Source organism: Trachinotus anak, unplaced genomic scaffold, assembly GCF_046630095.1.
Source record: "Trachinotus anak isolate AG129_WGS33_773 ecotype Australia unplaced genomic scaffold, CSIRO_AGI_Tana_v1 ptg000003l, whole genome shotgun sequence".
NCBI classification, from domain to species: Eukaryota; Metazoa; Chordata; class Actinopteri; order Carangiformes; family Carangidae; genus Trachinotus; species Trachinotus anak.
Window position 1 is genome coordinate 18227803 of NW_027273854.1, and position 17191 is coordinate 18244993.

Consider the following 17191-nt stretch of genomic DNA (forward strand, 5'->3'; position numbering starts at 1 on the left):
GGCATGGCTCTGTGTATGGAAATGCTGGTTTGCCAGTCCACCACTTTGGTTCACACTGAAATATCAAAACAAGTATTGGATGGACTGTCATAAAATGTTGTTCATGTTCCAGACAGGATGAATCATACTGGCTTTGATGATCCCACCATCTGACATGTGTGGTTTTAAGTGATGTCTTGACAACCATTGGATGGATTGCCATGAAATTTTCATGAAAGAAGCCGTTTATTTTCTACTATCACCCAGTAGTCTCAAACTGATTCCCCTCATTACAGCAAAGTTAATATTTCTATCCAGGAGGCGAACATCAATTTTGTTGAGGTTTTAGTTTCCAGCGTCACATTTGAAGTTTTGATATCCCTAAGAAGATGTTTGTGGTTTTAAGTACCAAAAACCATCTCAGAGGTGGTTAGGGCACATACCATATGGGCACAATGAGCCCTGAGCAGCAGATCCCCTGGTCAAAGCCCAGACCTCAGGCAAGCCAGACACTTTATGCATGTCTGATCCCCTCCCTCTCTCCTACTTCCTGTCTGTCTCCACTTTCCTGACAAATAAAGGCATAAAATGCCCTAAAAAGAAAACAAATATCTCAGTGCAGTTTTACATGCCCTCTCTCAGGCTTCCCTCTGGACTTCTAGCAAGAACCAGCAGTCAGTCAATCAGAAGAGAGGCTCAGAACCTCTGTTTTCTGAGTGACTCATGGCCAAGCCAACCACAGGTGACAGATTGTAGCCTACTACTGTAGCTTGGTAAATCTGGCGGCTCGTTTTAAGGTACAGCTTCTGAAAGCAGGCTGTGCATTTTGATACTTTCACAGTATCAATATAGCACCTAGACCTACTTTATAATCAAAAAAGACACAGGAATCTTTATACAATACGTGACCTTTTAAAGTAAAACCTTCAAATTGATCATGCAGAGAGACAGTTGTTTCATTCATTATGGTTAATTTAATCAAATGTAATGTAAACAATAGTGGTTTTATGACCCATCAAATTTTATGGTATATGTCTTGTTTATGGGATATCGGATGCTCATGTGTGAAACTAGTAGTCAAGCTTTGTGCTTTGTGGTAGCAGTACTGTCTGCTAGAAAACTTTGGAATTTTAAATGTAACACAAAAGAAATGAAAATTTCCATCAAGAATAAAGGTCCAATGTAATTGTAACAACGAGACTGGCTCTACAGTGGGAGAAAGAAAAAACATCTAAAAACAGCGAAGGCACTGGTAGCAATACTAAATAAGTAAGACAAATCTGTTCCAAACCGTGGTATAATGTGTGTATCCATGCCTGCTGTGAAGTCATAAGAACTGTCTTGATTTGAGAAGTGACACATTGAACAGTTATACACTCAGATATACACATGAAACAACACACCATCAAAATTGGCATAATGTTTGTTATAATCATCAGCCTTCAGTGTCTGAACTACAGCTCAGGCAGGCCAGGCATGGGGAATTGACCAGCGAAAGCCTCCACCTCAGCCCTGATCTCTGCAACCCGCTGCTGGAACTTCTCTCCCTGGGACAGAGCCTGAATGAACTCCTTCAGAGTGGCCTTAGGATCCAGGCTTCTTTGCACCTCCAAGGTCAGCACAATACCTGCAGGGGAAAAGAAAGGGAGGACTGCATTTTAATTTCTGCAAAAATCATGTTTTGGTGGTCATTTGTTTAACTCCCAGTTTAAATAAATCTCTCAGAAAGCAACCTGAAGATGCTCCCTTTCTTTAAGACTTTACCTCTGTGAATGAACTCAGCCACCTTCTTGAAGTCCTCCTCCACCAAGCCTCTGGAGGTCAGAGCTGGAGAGCCAAACCTTAGACCACTAGGGCGCAAAGCGCTCTTATCCCCTGTGCAAACAGATGCATGTGAAAAATTTAGAATGGCACTCTGCAGGGAAAAAGACATTTACACTGATTAAGAATGGCTACATCTCAAGCTAGATTCACAGAAACAAAGGATGGAGTCTTTTCCTAGAGGAGTGCACACACTAATAGATACACTCTCATGCAAACAATACTGCATGTATCACTGTGTTGGCGCTCATATGCAGACACACTCACACTACCTGGACAGGTGTTCTTATTGCAAGCAATGGCACAGGCTTCCAGAACCTTCTCAGCTCGTCCTCCATCAGTTCCCTTGCTGCGCAGGTCCAGCAGGATCAGATGGTTGTCAGAGCCGCCTACACAGGAAGAGACCGGAAACATTACAGGATATTACATAGACCACAAAGCTGTAAGGTGCTTTTACAAACCACTTTTCAACCATGCCATTAAAAAAAAAAAATAAATAAATAAAAAATACCTGCATCACTCAGAATGTCATAACCCTGTTTGAATTTTTTTTTTATTATTATTTTTTAAATTATTATTATAAAAACTGCTGAACAAAAAGATTCATGATGTAAGGATGTCTAAGGGGTGTGAGGCTGACATTTTCAAGGCTAAAGAAGCAGACTGAGTACATCAAAGAAAAAAAAAAAAAAAAAAACTGTTTCGTAATTATAATTATGACTTCAAGGCATCATGATTACAACATAAGACCATGTAATTATTAGAAAGCCAACGCGGTTTATCTCATAATTATGAGAAACGTGCTGTATAATTAGCAGGAAAGTGAGCTCACTTTTTAAAGGATTTTTTGTCAATGATTGCAAATGTGATCAAATGTGAACATCAAGCTGTGGACTTAAAGTGCCCATGAAAAATGCCATATTAAGGGTAACTTGGTTTACATTATCCACCAACATCACATCTCCTCATGCTTTAGGAGAATATAAAGAAAAATTACATTGTTATTGTCCTCATTTTTTTCTCCGTGGTAAATGCAATGTACAATGGTGCCTGGCACAGAAGCTAAGTTTTAATCAAATGCATGTTGGTAGAGAGGCACTCATCTCTTACCAGTGACGATCTTGTAGTCGCGGTCAATAAGGGCACTGGACAGAGCTCTGCAGTTATGAAGCACCTGCATCTGGTAGACTTTGAACTCTGGTGTCATGGCTTGTTTGAGAGCTACAGCAACACCTGATGACATCCAGCCACAGACAGACATAAGATTGATGCTGACACACTGTGATGTCGTTGTCGATGTCTGTGTTGATAAAACTGATAAACAAAATCAAAGGGAGCAAAATGATGACAGAGGGGTACCTGCAATAGCATGGTTGTGTGGTCCTCCCTGCAGCCCAGGAAACACAGCCTGATTGATCAAAGACTCCAAGTTGTACAAAGTCTCCTTCCCCTTGGCATCCACACTCCGCACACCTGGAGGAAGGAAACAGGGAGAGAGGAAAAAATATGGAAAATTAGATAAATGGCAGAAAACACAGACAGAAAAAAGCATTCATGACAAATAAAATAAAAACATCATATTCCATTTCTACCTTTCCTGTAGAAGATAAGTCCAGCACGGCAGCCACGCAACGTCTTGTGCGTTGTCGTGGAAACAATGTCACAGTATTCAAAGGGTGACGGCACCACACCAGTAGCCACCAAACCACTGATGTGAGCCATGTCTCCCATCAGATATGCACCGTTCTCATTAGCGATCTGTTTCAAACGGGCGTAGTCAAGGTTGCGCGAATAGCAGCTTGTTCCTGTAGGGGAAAACGATGAAGAGGTGAATGTGATGGTTTTTCAGCATAATTGGATGAATAACCCCTTATTATTTGTGTGTATGTGCGTTTTAAAGAAAAGGACCTGCAATGATGAGTTTGGGGTGGAACAGTCGTGCGTTTTCTTGCAGTCTGTCATAGTCAATGTAGCCAGTCTCTGGATTCACCTAGAAACAGTAAACCATGTCATAACAAATAAATCAATAATAAATACACACTAACAGCAACAACACTAGTTTATTAAACTGAAATCACTTTGAATAAAAATATCTTTGTTCTTTTAGGCTTTTCCACATTTCAAATCTCTCATTTCCAGCATGTCTGTATTTATTTATTTATTTATATTAATTGGTATTTTCATCCATCAGAAAATCTCATTAGGATTCTCACCATCTATTGATATCCATCTTATCCATCTACTGCATCTATCCACCATCTATCTAAGTTGTGTGAACACTATTCTATTATTTGCTTCTTAAGAGGAAATCCAATTTTTACAGCTACATTCATATCAAGTCACTTTAAATTAGCTAAACAGGAAACAAGAGAAATGTTCAAATGTCATGATAAGTATGACAGTTTTTTAAAACAGTTAAAAAATGTTTGTTGACTTTTCCTGAAATCATTTTAGACTTATTTTCCACTCTCTTTTTGATTTTTGTTTTGCCTGTTGATTTCTATCAGTAATACAGACTATTTATTGGCTTCAAAACCTGCTTGTAAAATGGGGCTAGTGGGGGTGAGGGATGATGGGGACTTTCCACATTGTGCTCCTTTATTGTGGATGAGCTCTGTAAAATTACCAAGTTTGTTGCGTACTCAATTACAATACAATTTTGTCTATATTATATAAACTAAATTTCTTACAATTTGGGTAAACCTATGCAAAATTGACATGTTATGCCTTTATAAATGTGTGTACATTTTGTTCATCTGTTTAAATTCAATAAAAAATAAATCTAGAGAGAACTGTACTTATTTTCGGCCTGTGCTGTCATTGCCTACACAAAGGGAGCATTGTGCCTTGATTCTCGTGTATTTACCAATTATTACAAGACGTTATCTCAAGCAATGTACAGTTAATGTTGACATCTTTGGAAAATGTGTACCCAACTTGTATAAAGATTCCTGGATGAGTGTGTGTGTGTGTGTGTGTGTGTGTGTGTGTTGACAAAGCGCATAAGATTGCTTTTTACCTTATACGGCATCGACTCAAAGAAGATGGATGTTGCTGAGATTTTCTTCTTCTCAGTCATGAAGCCGTGTGTCAAGTGACCTCCATCAGGGAGGTCCAGTCCCATGATCCTGCCGTGAGGCTCCACAATGGCCGTATAGACGGCAAAGTTAGCAGGCGAACCTTAGAGAGAACAACAGTGTAACAAGTCAGAGAGAGGAAAAAGGACAAAGATGATGAGAGGAAATGCAATAAGTGATGATAACAGAAGAAGAGTTTAAAGAACAACAAAGTCAAACTACTGATCACATCGGTCAGGCTCCACACCAAACATCAACTGACTTTTGGATGTTAAATCAGTATTTGATACCTGAGTATGGCTGCACGTTGACGCCCCATTTATCTGAGTCCAGCCGATAGGCCTCCAGCGCCCTCTTCTGACAGAGTCTCTCTAGCTCATCAACATGCTCTGTACCACCATAGTACCTGAACACAGGGATCATTATTAACTAACTCCATACTTTTTACACTTTTTTTTTTTACATTTGTTAATTAAATGTGTAGGTCATAATCAAAGATTGGTGTTTAAGAAATAATTTGACAAACTTTAAATTCTTGAAAGATGAATGAAATGTTGTACCTCTGTCCAGGATATCCCTCAGAGTACTTGTTGTTCATACAGGAACCCAGCGCCTCGAGAACAGCTCTGCTGGCAAAGTTCTCCGACGCTATCAGCTCCAGACCGTACGTCTGTCTGTGCTTCTCTTTTTTTATGATGGAGAACACCTGAGACACAAACACACACAAATACTGTCATTCAGGGGTAAAATGGCAATTTAGCACACAAGAAAAAAAAATGCATCATAACTGGACTAAATAATAGTGAAAATAATTGTCAGTTGTTGCTCTTAAAAAAATAAAAATAGAAATAAATGCCCTTTAAACTATCTTAACTATATTATATATTAATATTGGTGATCCTACCACATCAACACGTCAGTTTCCAGTATATGGATGTGATCTACCTTTAAAATCCACAAACCTCAGAGTCGTTGATGACCAAAGGCTCCAGCATCATCTTGTTGTGCGCTTCCCATGTTTCCTTGCTCACGCTGTGGCCGTTTGTTACAGACATGGTCGTTGAATCTCTGGTCACACAAAGTGGAGATCTGAAGAAGATCATTTTAAAATAATCTTAATTAGAGATTAGATAAGAATCACAACATAAAACAATTTCGCAATCGTAAAAGTTGGTATGACTGGTGCGTAAAGATTATACAATGAGTGTTGCTGACAAACAGATCTATTATTACAGGCCAAAGGGGGACATGTCCCACCACTGGGCTGTCAGCAGCAGTGTCGCAACTCCTCAGCTCCGGCGTGACCTGGCCTCAGTTAAACTTTGAACCATTACACAGACTGAACTGCAGAGGACCGGCGTGACACAGGTTATTTGGTAACTCAAATAACATGACTCTATGAACTTTAAAGCTGCCAAACCTTTATCTGAGGCCGCTACTCCTGTCTATGAAGCTAAGTCACTGCGGGACAGAGGATGAGGAGCAGGCAGGGCCGAGCACATGACATTTATTACTGTTATTATCTGCTGTGGTCGACCGACCCACTAACTTTGCAGCGGGGGAGGGGAAACACAAAACAAGAGTTTAAATGAACAAGTTTGAAAAACTCATTAAGTAAGGTGAGCTTAAAAACGAAAATGTATTCCTAGCGTTAAATATTCACATGTGAACAATGATAACTTCTTAGCTAGCTAGTTGCTTTGTCAGGAAGACAGCTGTCATGTGTTTGCTGTGGCTGCAACACCGCGGGAAAATCAAACAAACAAGACTTTTCACGCGTTTGTTTAAAAAAAACAACAAAAAACACTTCCAGCTACCAAAACAAATATCAACTTAATAGTTTTTATTTTTTTATTGTTATTTTTTGTGTGCTCAGTAAACATGAGCTGGCTGACTCACCCGTAGAGAGGAGGCTCCTGCAGCTGTCAGAGGTGAACCTGAGCTGAAACCAGACCAGCGCCTCCTCATGAAGCTTCCTCCTCCCGAGGAGAAAGTCCGCCAAACTTTCCACCAATCAGATCACTGCCTCTTCCTCCTGTTGATCCGGCCTATGAAGTGCCTTACCGCCCCCATGGGGTCGGAGTGTGGACCCGGGCCCAGAGAACTTCATGGACCGTCATGCATTGTTTCATGATCCTCTAGTGTCATAGAATCAGGTGTAATGGTAAAAAGAAAAAGAAAAAGAAAAAGAAAATACTGGTCTGGTAGTTTATGTTTATGGCCTTCACCGTTTTAAGAGGCATGTATGTCTGTATACATACTGTATCAAGACACAGCGGCAAAGTGTGAGTTTTTTATTGTTGTTTCCTCATGAGAAAGAGATGTTTGATGCTATCAAAATAAAGTACGTTTGTGTGTGATAAAGCCATTTGTAGTGATAATACAGCTTAAAGTCATGGTTGAACTCGGTGGTGGGAAGTTGTGAAGAACATTTACTACAGCACAGTTCTGTGGTACCTGCACTTGAATCTTTCCATTTTATGATAACTTTCTACTTAAGATTAATAAGAATGATCAATTTATAAAATATTATACATCATTATAGATTAAACTATCTATAAAACTGTTCAAAATAGCTCCACTTCCACCAGCTGTATGATTAAAATGGCGCCTACACATCAGTTATGATATTCAAATAATATGATGTCATGGTATTAATGTCATATTTTGAAAGGGACCATTCTGTCCAATGATTACTTTTTTATTTAACACTCTTGAGTAGTATATTTTGCGGACATTACTTTAGTACTTGTTCCACTTAAGTGTTTCTTCCACTATTGATTAGGCTATTGACTATCCATTATTTATTGTATCCTATGCTTGCATGCTTCAGTATATTGAAACATGCAAGAGGAAATTTTATATAAGAAATTTCCCAGTTATAAATAGTATATACTGACAATATCAGTATATGCTATTCGGGATATTCATAGGAATATTTACCAAGGAGTATATAGTAACCATGTTAATTGAGAACAATCTCTTGTGATCTTATAAAATGTTTGAATGTGAAATTATGTTTAATTAACATCAGGGATCAGAACATTTCCAGAAAGGTTTATTGGCAAGTTCATATACTTATTTTAATTTGTCATTTCAACGTTTTATTGTTTATTGTCTTTCAAACTCAATTGAATTCTTGTGTTTGACAGCACAGCTGATGTAATACATTTTGCACATTTCATAGTCGATATAGATGTGATAAATGTGAACACTGGGAAGATCACACCAACATGTCAACATTTGCTTGTTCTTATACTGAATCCATCATGTCATGAACATTTTCATATTCATGTTATTTATTCTTAATCATAAGACTAAGAGCAAAACTACACAAGTCTTAAAATGTTGCATCATGTACCTAAGACTGAAATTTTAGTCTGAGGGGCTTTATACATGCTGGACCAGAGACTAAACTGACCCTGATGTCAGGACCATAGACCTCCAGGACTTCAGAAATACTTAGATAAAGTGACCAAATCTTCCCAGTGCCATCCCACTGCTTGAAAAAAAAAACAATTGACAAGCCACCAAAACATTGAATTAATTCACTCACTCTGATTTTTATTTTATTAATCAATTTAACTGATTGAGGTTCAGTTATATTTTATATAACTTTTATCCAGCTAAATACTGTTTCAAAGCCTTCTCTGAACTCTCAGCTTTGACTCCTATTCCAAAATAAATATCTGCAATATTGACTCATTTAATTTTCATATCAGTAGACCTAACATGGACTCTTGCACCTGAGGTTGGGAAAGCCTGCTCCAAACCATGTGACAGTTTTCTCACAGCGGAATAAAGCAAATAAAGAGATGAACACACATATTTTACTGGTTTCATCATATTAATCTGAAATATTTTCATGAGTCAGGTATATACAATGTCAGATCCCAAAGAAAAAAATAGTGGCAAAGCTCAGTTAGCAAAGTTGAAATTGTACAATGATAAGTATAACCATTATTGATATCATGTACAAGCTCATGGGTTAGAAGGGGTTCATTCCAGGTGTACGTGAAGACCGATGTAATCTCAACTGTAGCTGTACTTCCTGGAAGGATCAACGAGGCAATTGTTCCATGCCAAAACACACACAACCCCTCTCCATTCGTGTCTCCTCAACCATTTTCCAAATGGTCATATGTTACAGTAATGTCAAATATTCTTCATAGCTCTTCCTTTAAAAATAGTCAAATATATATTGCGCCAGTCCAGGAACATGTGAAAACGCCTCTGATAAATACTCTGCATCATTTCAGTGAGAGGGAGTTTATTCCTCTTGCTGCTGCTGCCGCCGCTTCTTTTGCTGTAAGAAGAAAATAAAAGATACACACAATCAGCTTGACACAGTGACTGCACATGTATACAGAGGTGGTGTGGAGACATCTGACTTCTCTGCGTAGAAGGGCTGATTAGGGACCATATTCCATTTTATTGGTCTCACGCTGCAATTGTGCATTCACTACTGCTATGCCAGTTTTCCACTCTGGCACAGCACATATGCAGCTTATAGTGATAATAGTGGCTGATTTACCAATTGAAATTTTTGTAATTTCTGAAACAATGGGTCCTTGATTTTAGACAGCGACAGACAAAACATACTTCTCATTTCTGACCAGTTTCTTTATGCTTTATTGTTTGTATCGACAAACAGGATGTTTCAGTTTTGGGATGAGGACTAACTAGTCTGACAGTGTAACACAGTGTTTGGCTCAGTTTGATGGAGTCTAAACTTCCCCATATCCAGCAGGGCAGGGAAAGGGCTTTTAATGCAGCCTGTAACTTTGCAAAATAATGTAGCATGAAACACCACCTAGTTTCGCAATTAACATTGGGTTACAGCTGTAGGCTGAAAGCTAATAGCAGGACATGCTAACATTTGCAGCTTTCGTTAGAACAGACAAACCTACTATTAATTTTATTTTTTACCTTATACATTTATTATTGTAGTTCTGGTTTTGGAGAGTGGTTAAAAAAAGAGAGACTACCCCCCAAACTATTTACATTCTGAGTATCTCTCTTACTACAACCTCCACGCACACTGCTTGAAGAATGGCCACATCAGCATCCTCATCTGTTCTGTAGTTTTTTTCCCCGGCTTATGTCACTCATTATTTACTGCATGTTGTTAAATGCATCGCTGTATGATCATCGCCTCATTAAATGTTTTGCCTAACTGTGGGCGCATACCTTTTTTCTCTTCTTCTTTCTTTTTTGCCGCATCCTCTCTCTGTTTCCTGATAATGGCAAGGCGAGCGAGGTCAGCTTTGGCCTGGTCCGTCTTCCCTGCCAAGTGCATCTTCATGTAGCGTTCCTTTGCTTTCTGCTTCTCGATCTCTTCTCTGTGCAAGTGTGGGTGTGTGTCAAGGTGGAGATGGTGACATAAGTTCAGTGTCAAACATTTTTGACTAGAATTACACAAAGTTAATGTCACTGAGTGTTTATAGGCAATCAGACCGCGATAGCAAACAAGTATATGATGTCGTCCGGCAAGCAACAACATAAAAGTTTCTATCATTGGCTTATCATAGTGACAGGCCTTAATACAAGAGAGAAAAAACAATTAAGTTTTTAAACATTTTAAATGTTTTTAAAGATCATTTCATTTTAAAACATTTAAAAACATTATTAATGTTTTCATTTTTTTAACAGTTAATTACATCTTTTCCCCCAAATTGTACTGTTTTGCAAATGTTCTGTGGCTTTCAATAAATTTGCAGCACACAGGTTAGGAACCACTGCTTTATAGCACTGTAAAACCAATTTCAAAATAAGGTGTTAAAATTCTTGTGCAGTTTTATCCTGCAGTGCAATACGCAGGTGACATTTTGACAGTTCTAACACATAATACACAAGAGAAGAAAAAGATGTTCCCACACACCTCTCTCTCCTTGATAACTGCTTGGGTTCATCCAGCTCAATTTGCGTCACTTTCTTCGACTTCTGAGCCACTCTGTTGGGGTTCTCAATTTCTATCAAGCCCTCCACGCCCGCTCTCCTCCTCTGCAAACACATCACAACATCTCATACAGTATAAAGAGAAAGCTTTGAATATAGCATGTACTGAAATGACTGCATGACAACATTCATAAGAAACTGCCATGTAGAGAAAAAATGAGTTACAGGGAGGTTCACAGGTGCACATGAAATACAATACTAATGATAAATGCATTATTACTGTGGTGCATGTTTAGAAAGCTGTGTGCGTGGTAACAGAGAGAAAGAGTGACAGAATTAGTGTGGTGATACCTGGGAATTTTCATCATCGCTGTCCTCTGATCCTGATGCTGGTAACTTCTCCTCTGCCATGTCATTCTGAGCTGCACCCTCCTCCCCCTCTGCTTCCTGCTCTTGCTTTAACACATAAATGACAGCCAAGCAGGTAAATCACAAACAGGAGAACATTACCTAATAAATCAACAAGGTCAAACATATGCAGTTACAATATGTAATGCATGCAACACCTATGTATGCAGGTATCCTACAGTGTTTACCAAATTAAAATAAAGACTTTTTAAGACCTTTTCAGCGCTGCACAGCATACAACTCAACACGTTTGTCATGGTCCTACCAGTTCAAGAATAACAGAAAAGAAACAATAAGCCCTGCAATTATTTATTAAGTACATGGATTTATTTACATTTACATCAAATTTCTGCCTGTAATTCCGAACTGTATTTCAAAATAATGTTGAATCAGTCAACATGACCTGGACCCATGAACAGGGTGCAAGAGCGCAATTCTATCTTAGTGGAGAGATTTGTGGGGAGACTCTGTATGAACGGAATTAAGGTATTTACAAAAGAGGCAGAAAAAAAGTGGCAGAAAAAGGCTGGATGGATACACAAATTAAAATAAAAATAATTTGTTTGTTAATTTAAGTTTTTGCTAAAACCTAGACTATAGCTGATGAGCTTTCTAGAAACTGCCCCCCAGGATAGACAAAAGTTATAACTAATGTTACTGTCTAAAGCTAGCAAGAAAAAATAATCAACACCTTTGTAAATAATATTTAAAACTACTGAATACAATGCTTTCAAAGACTTCTCTGGCCCTGCCGACACCCTCGTTGGAGAGCTGATAAGGGTTTTTGGACTTGAGGATCTCCAGCACTGCTTAACTTCAAGATCAGTTTACTCTAGCTAGTCAAGAGAGCCTACTGAATTGCATTATGGGAAGTGTAGGATGCAGCATTTTTTTAAAGCTAGACCAGTACTTAAGTGAAAACCTGCACATATTTGCTCATCATGTGTCATATGATGAAAGAGCCTCTAGTTGTGGACCACACCAACCTTTTTCCTCTCCTTCTCCGCCTTCATCTGAGCGTCTATCTCCTCGGGGCTGGTGTAGGTCCGGACGCGACCCTTGTGGCCACCTTTCTTACCTGCAACGATGACCACGGTGACAGATGACGTGAGCAGACAGGTGTCAGAAGCAGCGGAGCGGTTAATAAAATGCTGCCAGTGTTTTGCTTGAGGACAGATATGAAAGTTAAGACACGATCCTTGCTCCGCAGGAGCAAATTGCCTGGATCGTAGGGTGGCTAACAGCAGGCTAACACATGTATAAAAAACTGATTTCAACGCACTGTAGCAGGTTTTACAATCGGCCTTACCTCCTTTGGGCATTTTGACAAACGACGCCTTTATTATAAACTCCCTCACATGTGAATACTGACAAACAACATAAATGTTGAAGCGACAGCACAAACTGACAGCTGGCTAAACTCACAGCAGCGATGAACGACACAAGACTCTAAGTGGTTCAAGGATATGCCTGTCAACAAATCTTAAAAACAACAACTTTTTCAAGCATTTATTAAACACGGCGGCTGCTATAAACTAAATAATATACAGAATTCTATATAATGCCCAGTGACCTGACTAAATTACGTGAGTTATTAAATACAACAAACCTACATCTTGTTGTTTATCTTAAGGCAATTTGCTAGTGCGCTAAAGTGATGCAATAGACCATAAACGACAGAAATACATCTATTTTGTTTTTATCTCTCTTGACATCTTTATACTGACCTAAATAAATGTTTGTATTAACGCATATGTTGTGCTAGTTTAAGAGAAGATTTAAGATCTTATTAAATGTCGATAAATGGAGTGTATTGGCGTGATGACGTTGTCTTAGAGACGAGAATATGAAACGGACCCTCCTTGGAGACGTCACATTAGAGCGCCTGAGACGGATTCGCACAATCAAAACGAAAACACCAGGAATTTTAATTGCATTTTTCTACAAAACACAGCGAAATGCCAAAAGTAAAGAGGAGTCGGAAGCCTCCCCCAGACGGCTGGGAGCTCATTGAGCCCACTTTGGACGAGCTGGATCAGAAAATGAGAGAAGGTGAGGCGGGAGACCGCGTTTGTCCCGACGGCTGCTCCTCGCAGCACTCGGCCGCCGGGTTGAAACAACAGCACGCAGATGGAGGTGTTGAAATAATTTCAACCGTCTCACCGGATTTTGGCTTCTTTGCTTGATATTTTGGAAATTGATACACTACTCTAAGTCGATTAACACGATTGAAGGAAACTTCGCAGTCGTCTTCTGCTGAAATCGTTGCGCTTAAGTCGGATGCAAATCCGTAATAATTTTCGTTTTTTGCTTTCGGCTCTGGCACTTAGTTGTAAGCCTAAGGCATCTTAATGTCACGGTATACAGTTGCATTTTAGACAGAAGTGTTTCCAACAATTTGGGGAACGCTAGGGAAAAGAAGAAATGGTTTTCCCAGCTCTGTGTGGAAGAACTTGACTGACCCCAGCTAACGCTTTCACGATGTACTGGATGGTTGACTGAGACCCAGGCCTTATCCCCCAACATCAGTGCCCGACCTCACTGATGCTTTTGTAGCTGAAGTTGAGCAAAGCAGCATCCAAGTAGCCAGTAATATTCAGATGGGAGTGAAGGCTGTTAAAGAACCCAGACCAAAGTGGCATTTTATCTATATTATGTAATTGCATCGTGATTTTAATTTGTTTTCCAAAGCTAACTTCTCTTATTTGTCTTTCTGCATTGCAGCTGAAACAGAACCTCACGAAGGAAAGCGTAAGGTGGAGTCACTTTGGCCAATTTTCAGGCTCCACCATCAGCGGAGTCGATACATCTTCGACCTCTTCTACAAAAGGAAAGCCATCAGCAGAGGTAGGCAGGGTTACCTCTCTCCCCTGCTGAGCTGCTTGATGTCTGATGTTTCCCATTTCCTCTTTGTTTTTGTTCTCCTGTGTACTGTTTTATATAGTCTTTCATTTTAATTCAGCATGATGTATTTGGTATCATACTTCTTCATTTCCCTAAACATAACATAACATAAAGGAGCAACTTCTGTAACATTTCCAAGAACCAAGACTTTTTTTGGTATTGTTTTTGTTTGTGCACATAACCAGACACATGAAACCCTTGTCTAGCTTTGTTCTGGGTATGAGTTGGTAAACCAGTATTGTCTTTCTGTGTGTGTGTCCTGGCAGAGCTGTATGAGTACTGTATAAAGGAAGGCTATGCAGACAAGAACCTGATTGCCAAGTGGAAGAAGCAAGGCTACGAGAACCTGTGCTGCCTGCGCTGCATCCAAACAAGAGACACCAACTTTGGAACCAACTGCATCTGCAGAGTCCCCAAGAGCAAGCTGGAAGTCGTAAGTCGGACATAAACTCATTTTTTTAACACAAACTGGGTTGTGCACTTGTATTAAAGGTTGAGGTTGCTCCTCTGCTTTACATTATTCCTGCTGATGTCTGCGCAGACATGAGCGCAGCCGATACAAATACACTCATGAAGACTGCCACAGTGAGATAAACAGAACACTGTAACTCTGCATATTTTCAAAGACCTTGATGGTGCATGAAGTATGTCAGGCTCTTGGATTGGATGAATCAGGCCAGAATTTTCTGGCTTTTCAGTCACTGTGTCAATATTCAGTCATCATTCATATGTTCTGTGTGACACCCTGAGGAAGCTGCTGCAGGAAAAACAAAACTACTAAAAACCCTTTACCCTACAGGCCATATTATCATTGTTACATGTTTTGAGTTAAGATTTGTCTCCTGTCTGTTTCTGGTGGTGGGAGAAACTAAACATAGACAAGGACAAGTGGACAAAATCATAAGAATGATTAAAATCTGTATGGATAGTACTTTTTTAAAGTCCGAATATTTGAAAGATGAAGATAGGAAGAAAACATGTAAAAGTCACTTTACTGCAAAGGAAGGTTTTTTTTTTTTTTGTTGTTGTTTTTTTTTTATGCAGCCAGCTGGTCTGGTTAACTGCATGCTGCTGTTGAAATGATCAAGTCAGGCGTATCAGTGAATAAATTGGCTAAACTTCTGTTCATTAATTTGTTAATGTTATGTTAAAGTGATTCATCATCAACATCACTTCAAGACAAGACTGAACAAATTTTGTTCATAGGTGTCGCCACTCTGATAGAGGTAAAGTATGATAGGGCAGTATGTCTGGTTAAATGTTAACAGGACATTTTTCGTTGGTTTTCTTTTATTTATGACAAACAATAGAGGTGAATTACAAACTGGTTCTATCTGGTTGTACGGAAAATGCTCTTTTTGCCTCCTCTCGATGCGCAGAAGACTCATGCTTCCTTGGTGAATTGGAAATACACTTTTCTGCCTCTCGGTAGATGTTTTTAAACAGTGTCGGTCCAGTGCGGGAGCATGCAAAATTTACATTGATTTGACAACAAACTCCAGGTTGGTGCTAGGTTGGATCAGCCATAAAGACTAAGATGCTGTGGTTGTTCTGCTGTCAGGCCCCTACTCCTAACTGTAACCACCAATCACAGAGCGCCCTCCGATTGTTTTAATCTAGCACTTACCACACTCCACCTGACCCTGCACCTGCAGCGCGTGCACGGTGTAGCGTTATCCTTGAGTTTTATGTTGTATATCATTAACTCTTAATCTCTAATCCCTTTGTTTGTGTATGTGTCGGTCATCACTTCATTTCCTACTGTGCTGAAATATGTGTATTAGACTTTTCCAAATCCATACAGCAACAAATCATGAAGTCGTAGCGGTCTGGGTAAAGACCTCAACATGGCCTGTGAAAGGCCCCTGACTTTTCTGCATCGTAGTTTTTTCATAAGGTGTAGTGACACATTAGATATAGATAAAATATCTTAAGAAAATGTGAGAAAAATGAAACTTTACGATAAAATGGGGCTGTAAATTCTGTAAAATGTTGCAACTCATCAGCTGCTTTTTTTGTTTTTTAAACCTCTCTGCAGGGAAGGATCATTGAATGCACCCACTGTGGATGTAGAGGTTGTTCTGGCTAAGTGCAGGCTTTGGACCTCCAGTCTACTTTCTGTTGGACAGCAGGGCTCACTCAGCCTCCATCTGTGCACTCTCGTGTCCCCGAGAGCAACATTGTCTTTATTTCAGTCACCTGCATTAGAAACATCCTCACCACCATCCTCAGCTGCCCTGATAGGGGATCAGTATTTGTTACTCTTCTGCTTTTAAACATAGGGGAGCAATGGAGAATGGAGAACACACTGAGAGGGGCCATCTTGTCTTAAATACATTTGTTTTTCTGTGTGTTGTGTTTTGTTTTGTTTTTTTTTTTTTTTATATATACCTAACTAAATCCCTCATCTCCTAAAGCTCAAAGTAGGAGCCTGAGGCTGGCTGTTTTTGGATCAGGCCTTTCATTCCAGCTAGTCACACTCACTGTGAAGATCATTTTCAGTTCTAATGTGTTTCATTTCATTAAAAGGAGTCTGGGAGGGAAATGATTTGTTTGAAATGTCATTGTTTTAAACCTGAAAACTTTTCTTCAAAATTGTAATTGTAGTATAATTTTAAATAAAACAGTTCTGGTTTACTTTCTCCCTTGGTTTTACCTTTCTTCATCCTTATGCAAAATTCATCGTAAGAATTTAAAAAGCTCTATTATTGAACAATAATTGGCTTTCACAAACCTATTTGTTTCTTGAAGTAGCATAAATCACCTGACAGTTGAAGACCTCAAGGAGTACGTTCAAACTGTGATGTAAAAAGCCTTAGTGTTTCAGTGTCATTTATGTGTCTGTATTTTTATTTTAACCTTGGTGACCAATGACAAAAATGTTTGTATGTTTTGACCAAACTAATTGTTTTTGTGTGTCTGACCTATGGCTTCATGATTGCAGAGGAAAATCCCAAAAGCAAACATCTTTAAATTTCAGGAACAACAGGGTAAATACTTCCACATTCAGTCTTTCATTTTGTTAAATAACATGGTTTTCTACTGCAGTTTAGGAAACAGTTTCATTTATTAACCTTATTATTTTAACACCAGTCAACTGTATG

General features: G+C 39.1%; 3 protein-coding genes across 3 annotated transcripts; 1 reads left to right on the forward strand and 2 right to left on the reverse strand.

The window, feature by feature from the left end:
* Positions 1-930: 930 nt before the first annotated feature.
* On the reverse strand, positions 931-6915 carry shmt1 (serine hydroxymethyltransferase 1 (soluble)). The gene is made up of 12 exons (XM_071474279.1): positions 6777-6915; positions 5840-5966; positions 5438-5583; positions 5168-5283; positions 4820-4980; positions 3709-3790; positions 3393-3605; positions 3160-3273; positions 2911-3033; positions 2073-2189; positions 1744-1854; positions 931-1606 (listed from the first exon to the last, which is right to left on the reverse strand). Exons 2-12 carry the CDS (start codon positions 5930-5932, stop codon positions 1434-1436), a joined length of 1449 nt encoding a protein of 482 aa, XP_071330380.1. The 5' UTR covers positions 5933-5966; positions 6777-6915; the 3' UTR covers positions 931-1433.
* Positions 6916-7914: 999 nt separating this feature from the next.
* pdap1b (pdgfa associated protein 1b) lies at positions 7915-12647 on the reverse strand. The gene is made up of 6 exons (XM_071474282.1): positions 12493-12647; positions 12170-12261; positions 11127-11231; positions 10759-10880; positions 10068-10219; positions 7915-9183 (listed from the first exon to the last, which is right to left on the reverse strand). The coding sequence occupies exons 1-6, from the start codon at positions 12503-12505 to the stop codon at positions 9128-9130; spliced, it is 540 nt and encodes a 179-aa protein (XP_071330383.1). The 5' UTR covers positions 12506-12647; the 3' UTR covers positions 7915-9127.
* Positions 12648-13037: 390 nt separating this feature from the next.
* On the forward strand, positions 13038-16729 carry bud31 (BUD31 homolog). The gene is made up of 4 exons (XM_071474283.1): positions 13038-13235; positions 13908-14030; positions 14354-14520; positions 16126-16729. Exons 1-4 carry the CDS (start codon positions 13142-13144, stop codon positions 16174-16176), a joined length of 435 nt encoding a protein of 144 aa, XP_071330384.1. The 5' UTR covers positions 13038-13141; the 3' UTR covers positions 16177-16729.
* Positions 16730-17191: the final 462 nt, after the last annotated feature.

Coding starts and splice junctions, on each gene's coding strand:
- shmt1 (XM_071474279.1), bottom strand. CDS start 5,932: ATGTCTGTAACAAACGGCCACAGCGTGAGCAAGGAAACATGGGAAGCG. Junction 5,584..5,839: donor TGGTCATCAACGACTCTGAG/GTTTGTGGATTT, acceptor TTTGTGTCTCAG/GTGTTCTCCATCATAAAAAA. Junction 1,855..2,072: donor CAATAAGAACACCTGTCCAG/GTAGTGTGAGTG, acceptor CTGTTTGCACAG/GGGATAAGAGCGCTTTGCGC.
- pdap1b (XM_071474282.1), bottom strand. Junction 10,220..10,758: donor CAGTTATCAAGGAGAGAGAG/GTGTGTGGGAAC, acceptor ACACTTGCACAG/AGAAGAGATCGAGAAGCAGA. Junction 9,184..10,067: donor GAAAGAAGAAGAGAAAAAAG/GTATGCGCCCAC, acceptor TTCTTCTTACAG/CAAAAGAAGCGGCGGCAGCA.
- bud31 (XM_071474283.1), top strand. CDS start 13,142: ATGCCAAAAGTAAAGAGGAGTCGGAAGCCTCCCCCAGACGGCTGGGAG. Junction 13,236..13,907: donor GGATCAGAAAATGAGAGAAG/GTGAGGCGGGAG, acceptor TCTGCATTGCAG/CTGAAACAGAACCTCACGAA. Junction 14,521..16,125: donor CCAAGAGCAAGCTGGAAGTC/GTAAGTCGGACA, acceptor ACCTCTCTGCAG/GGAAGGATCATTGAATGCAC.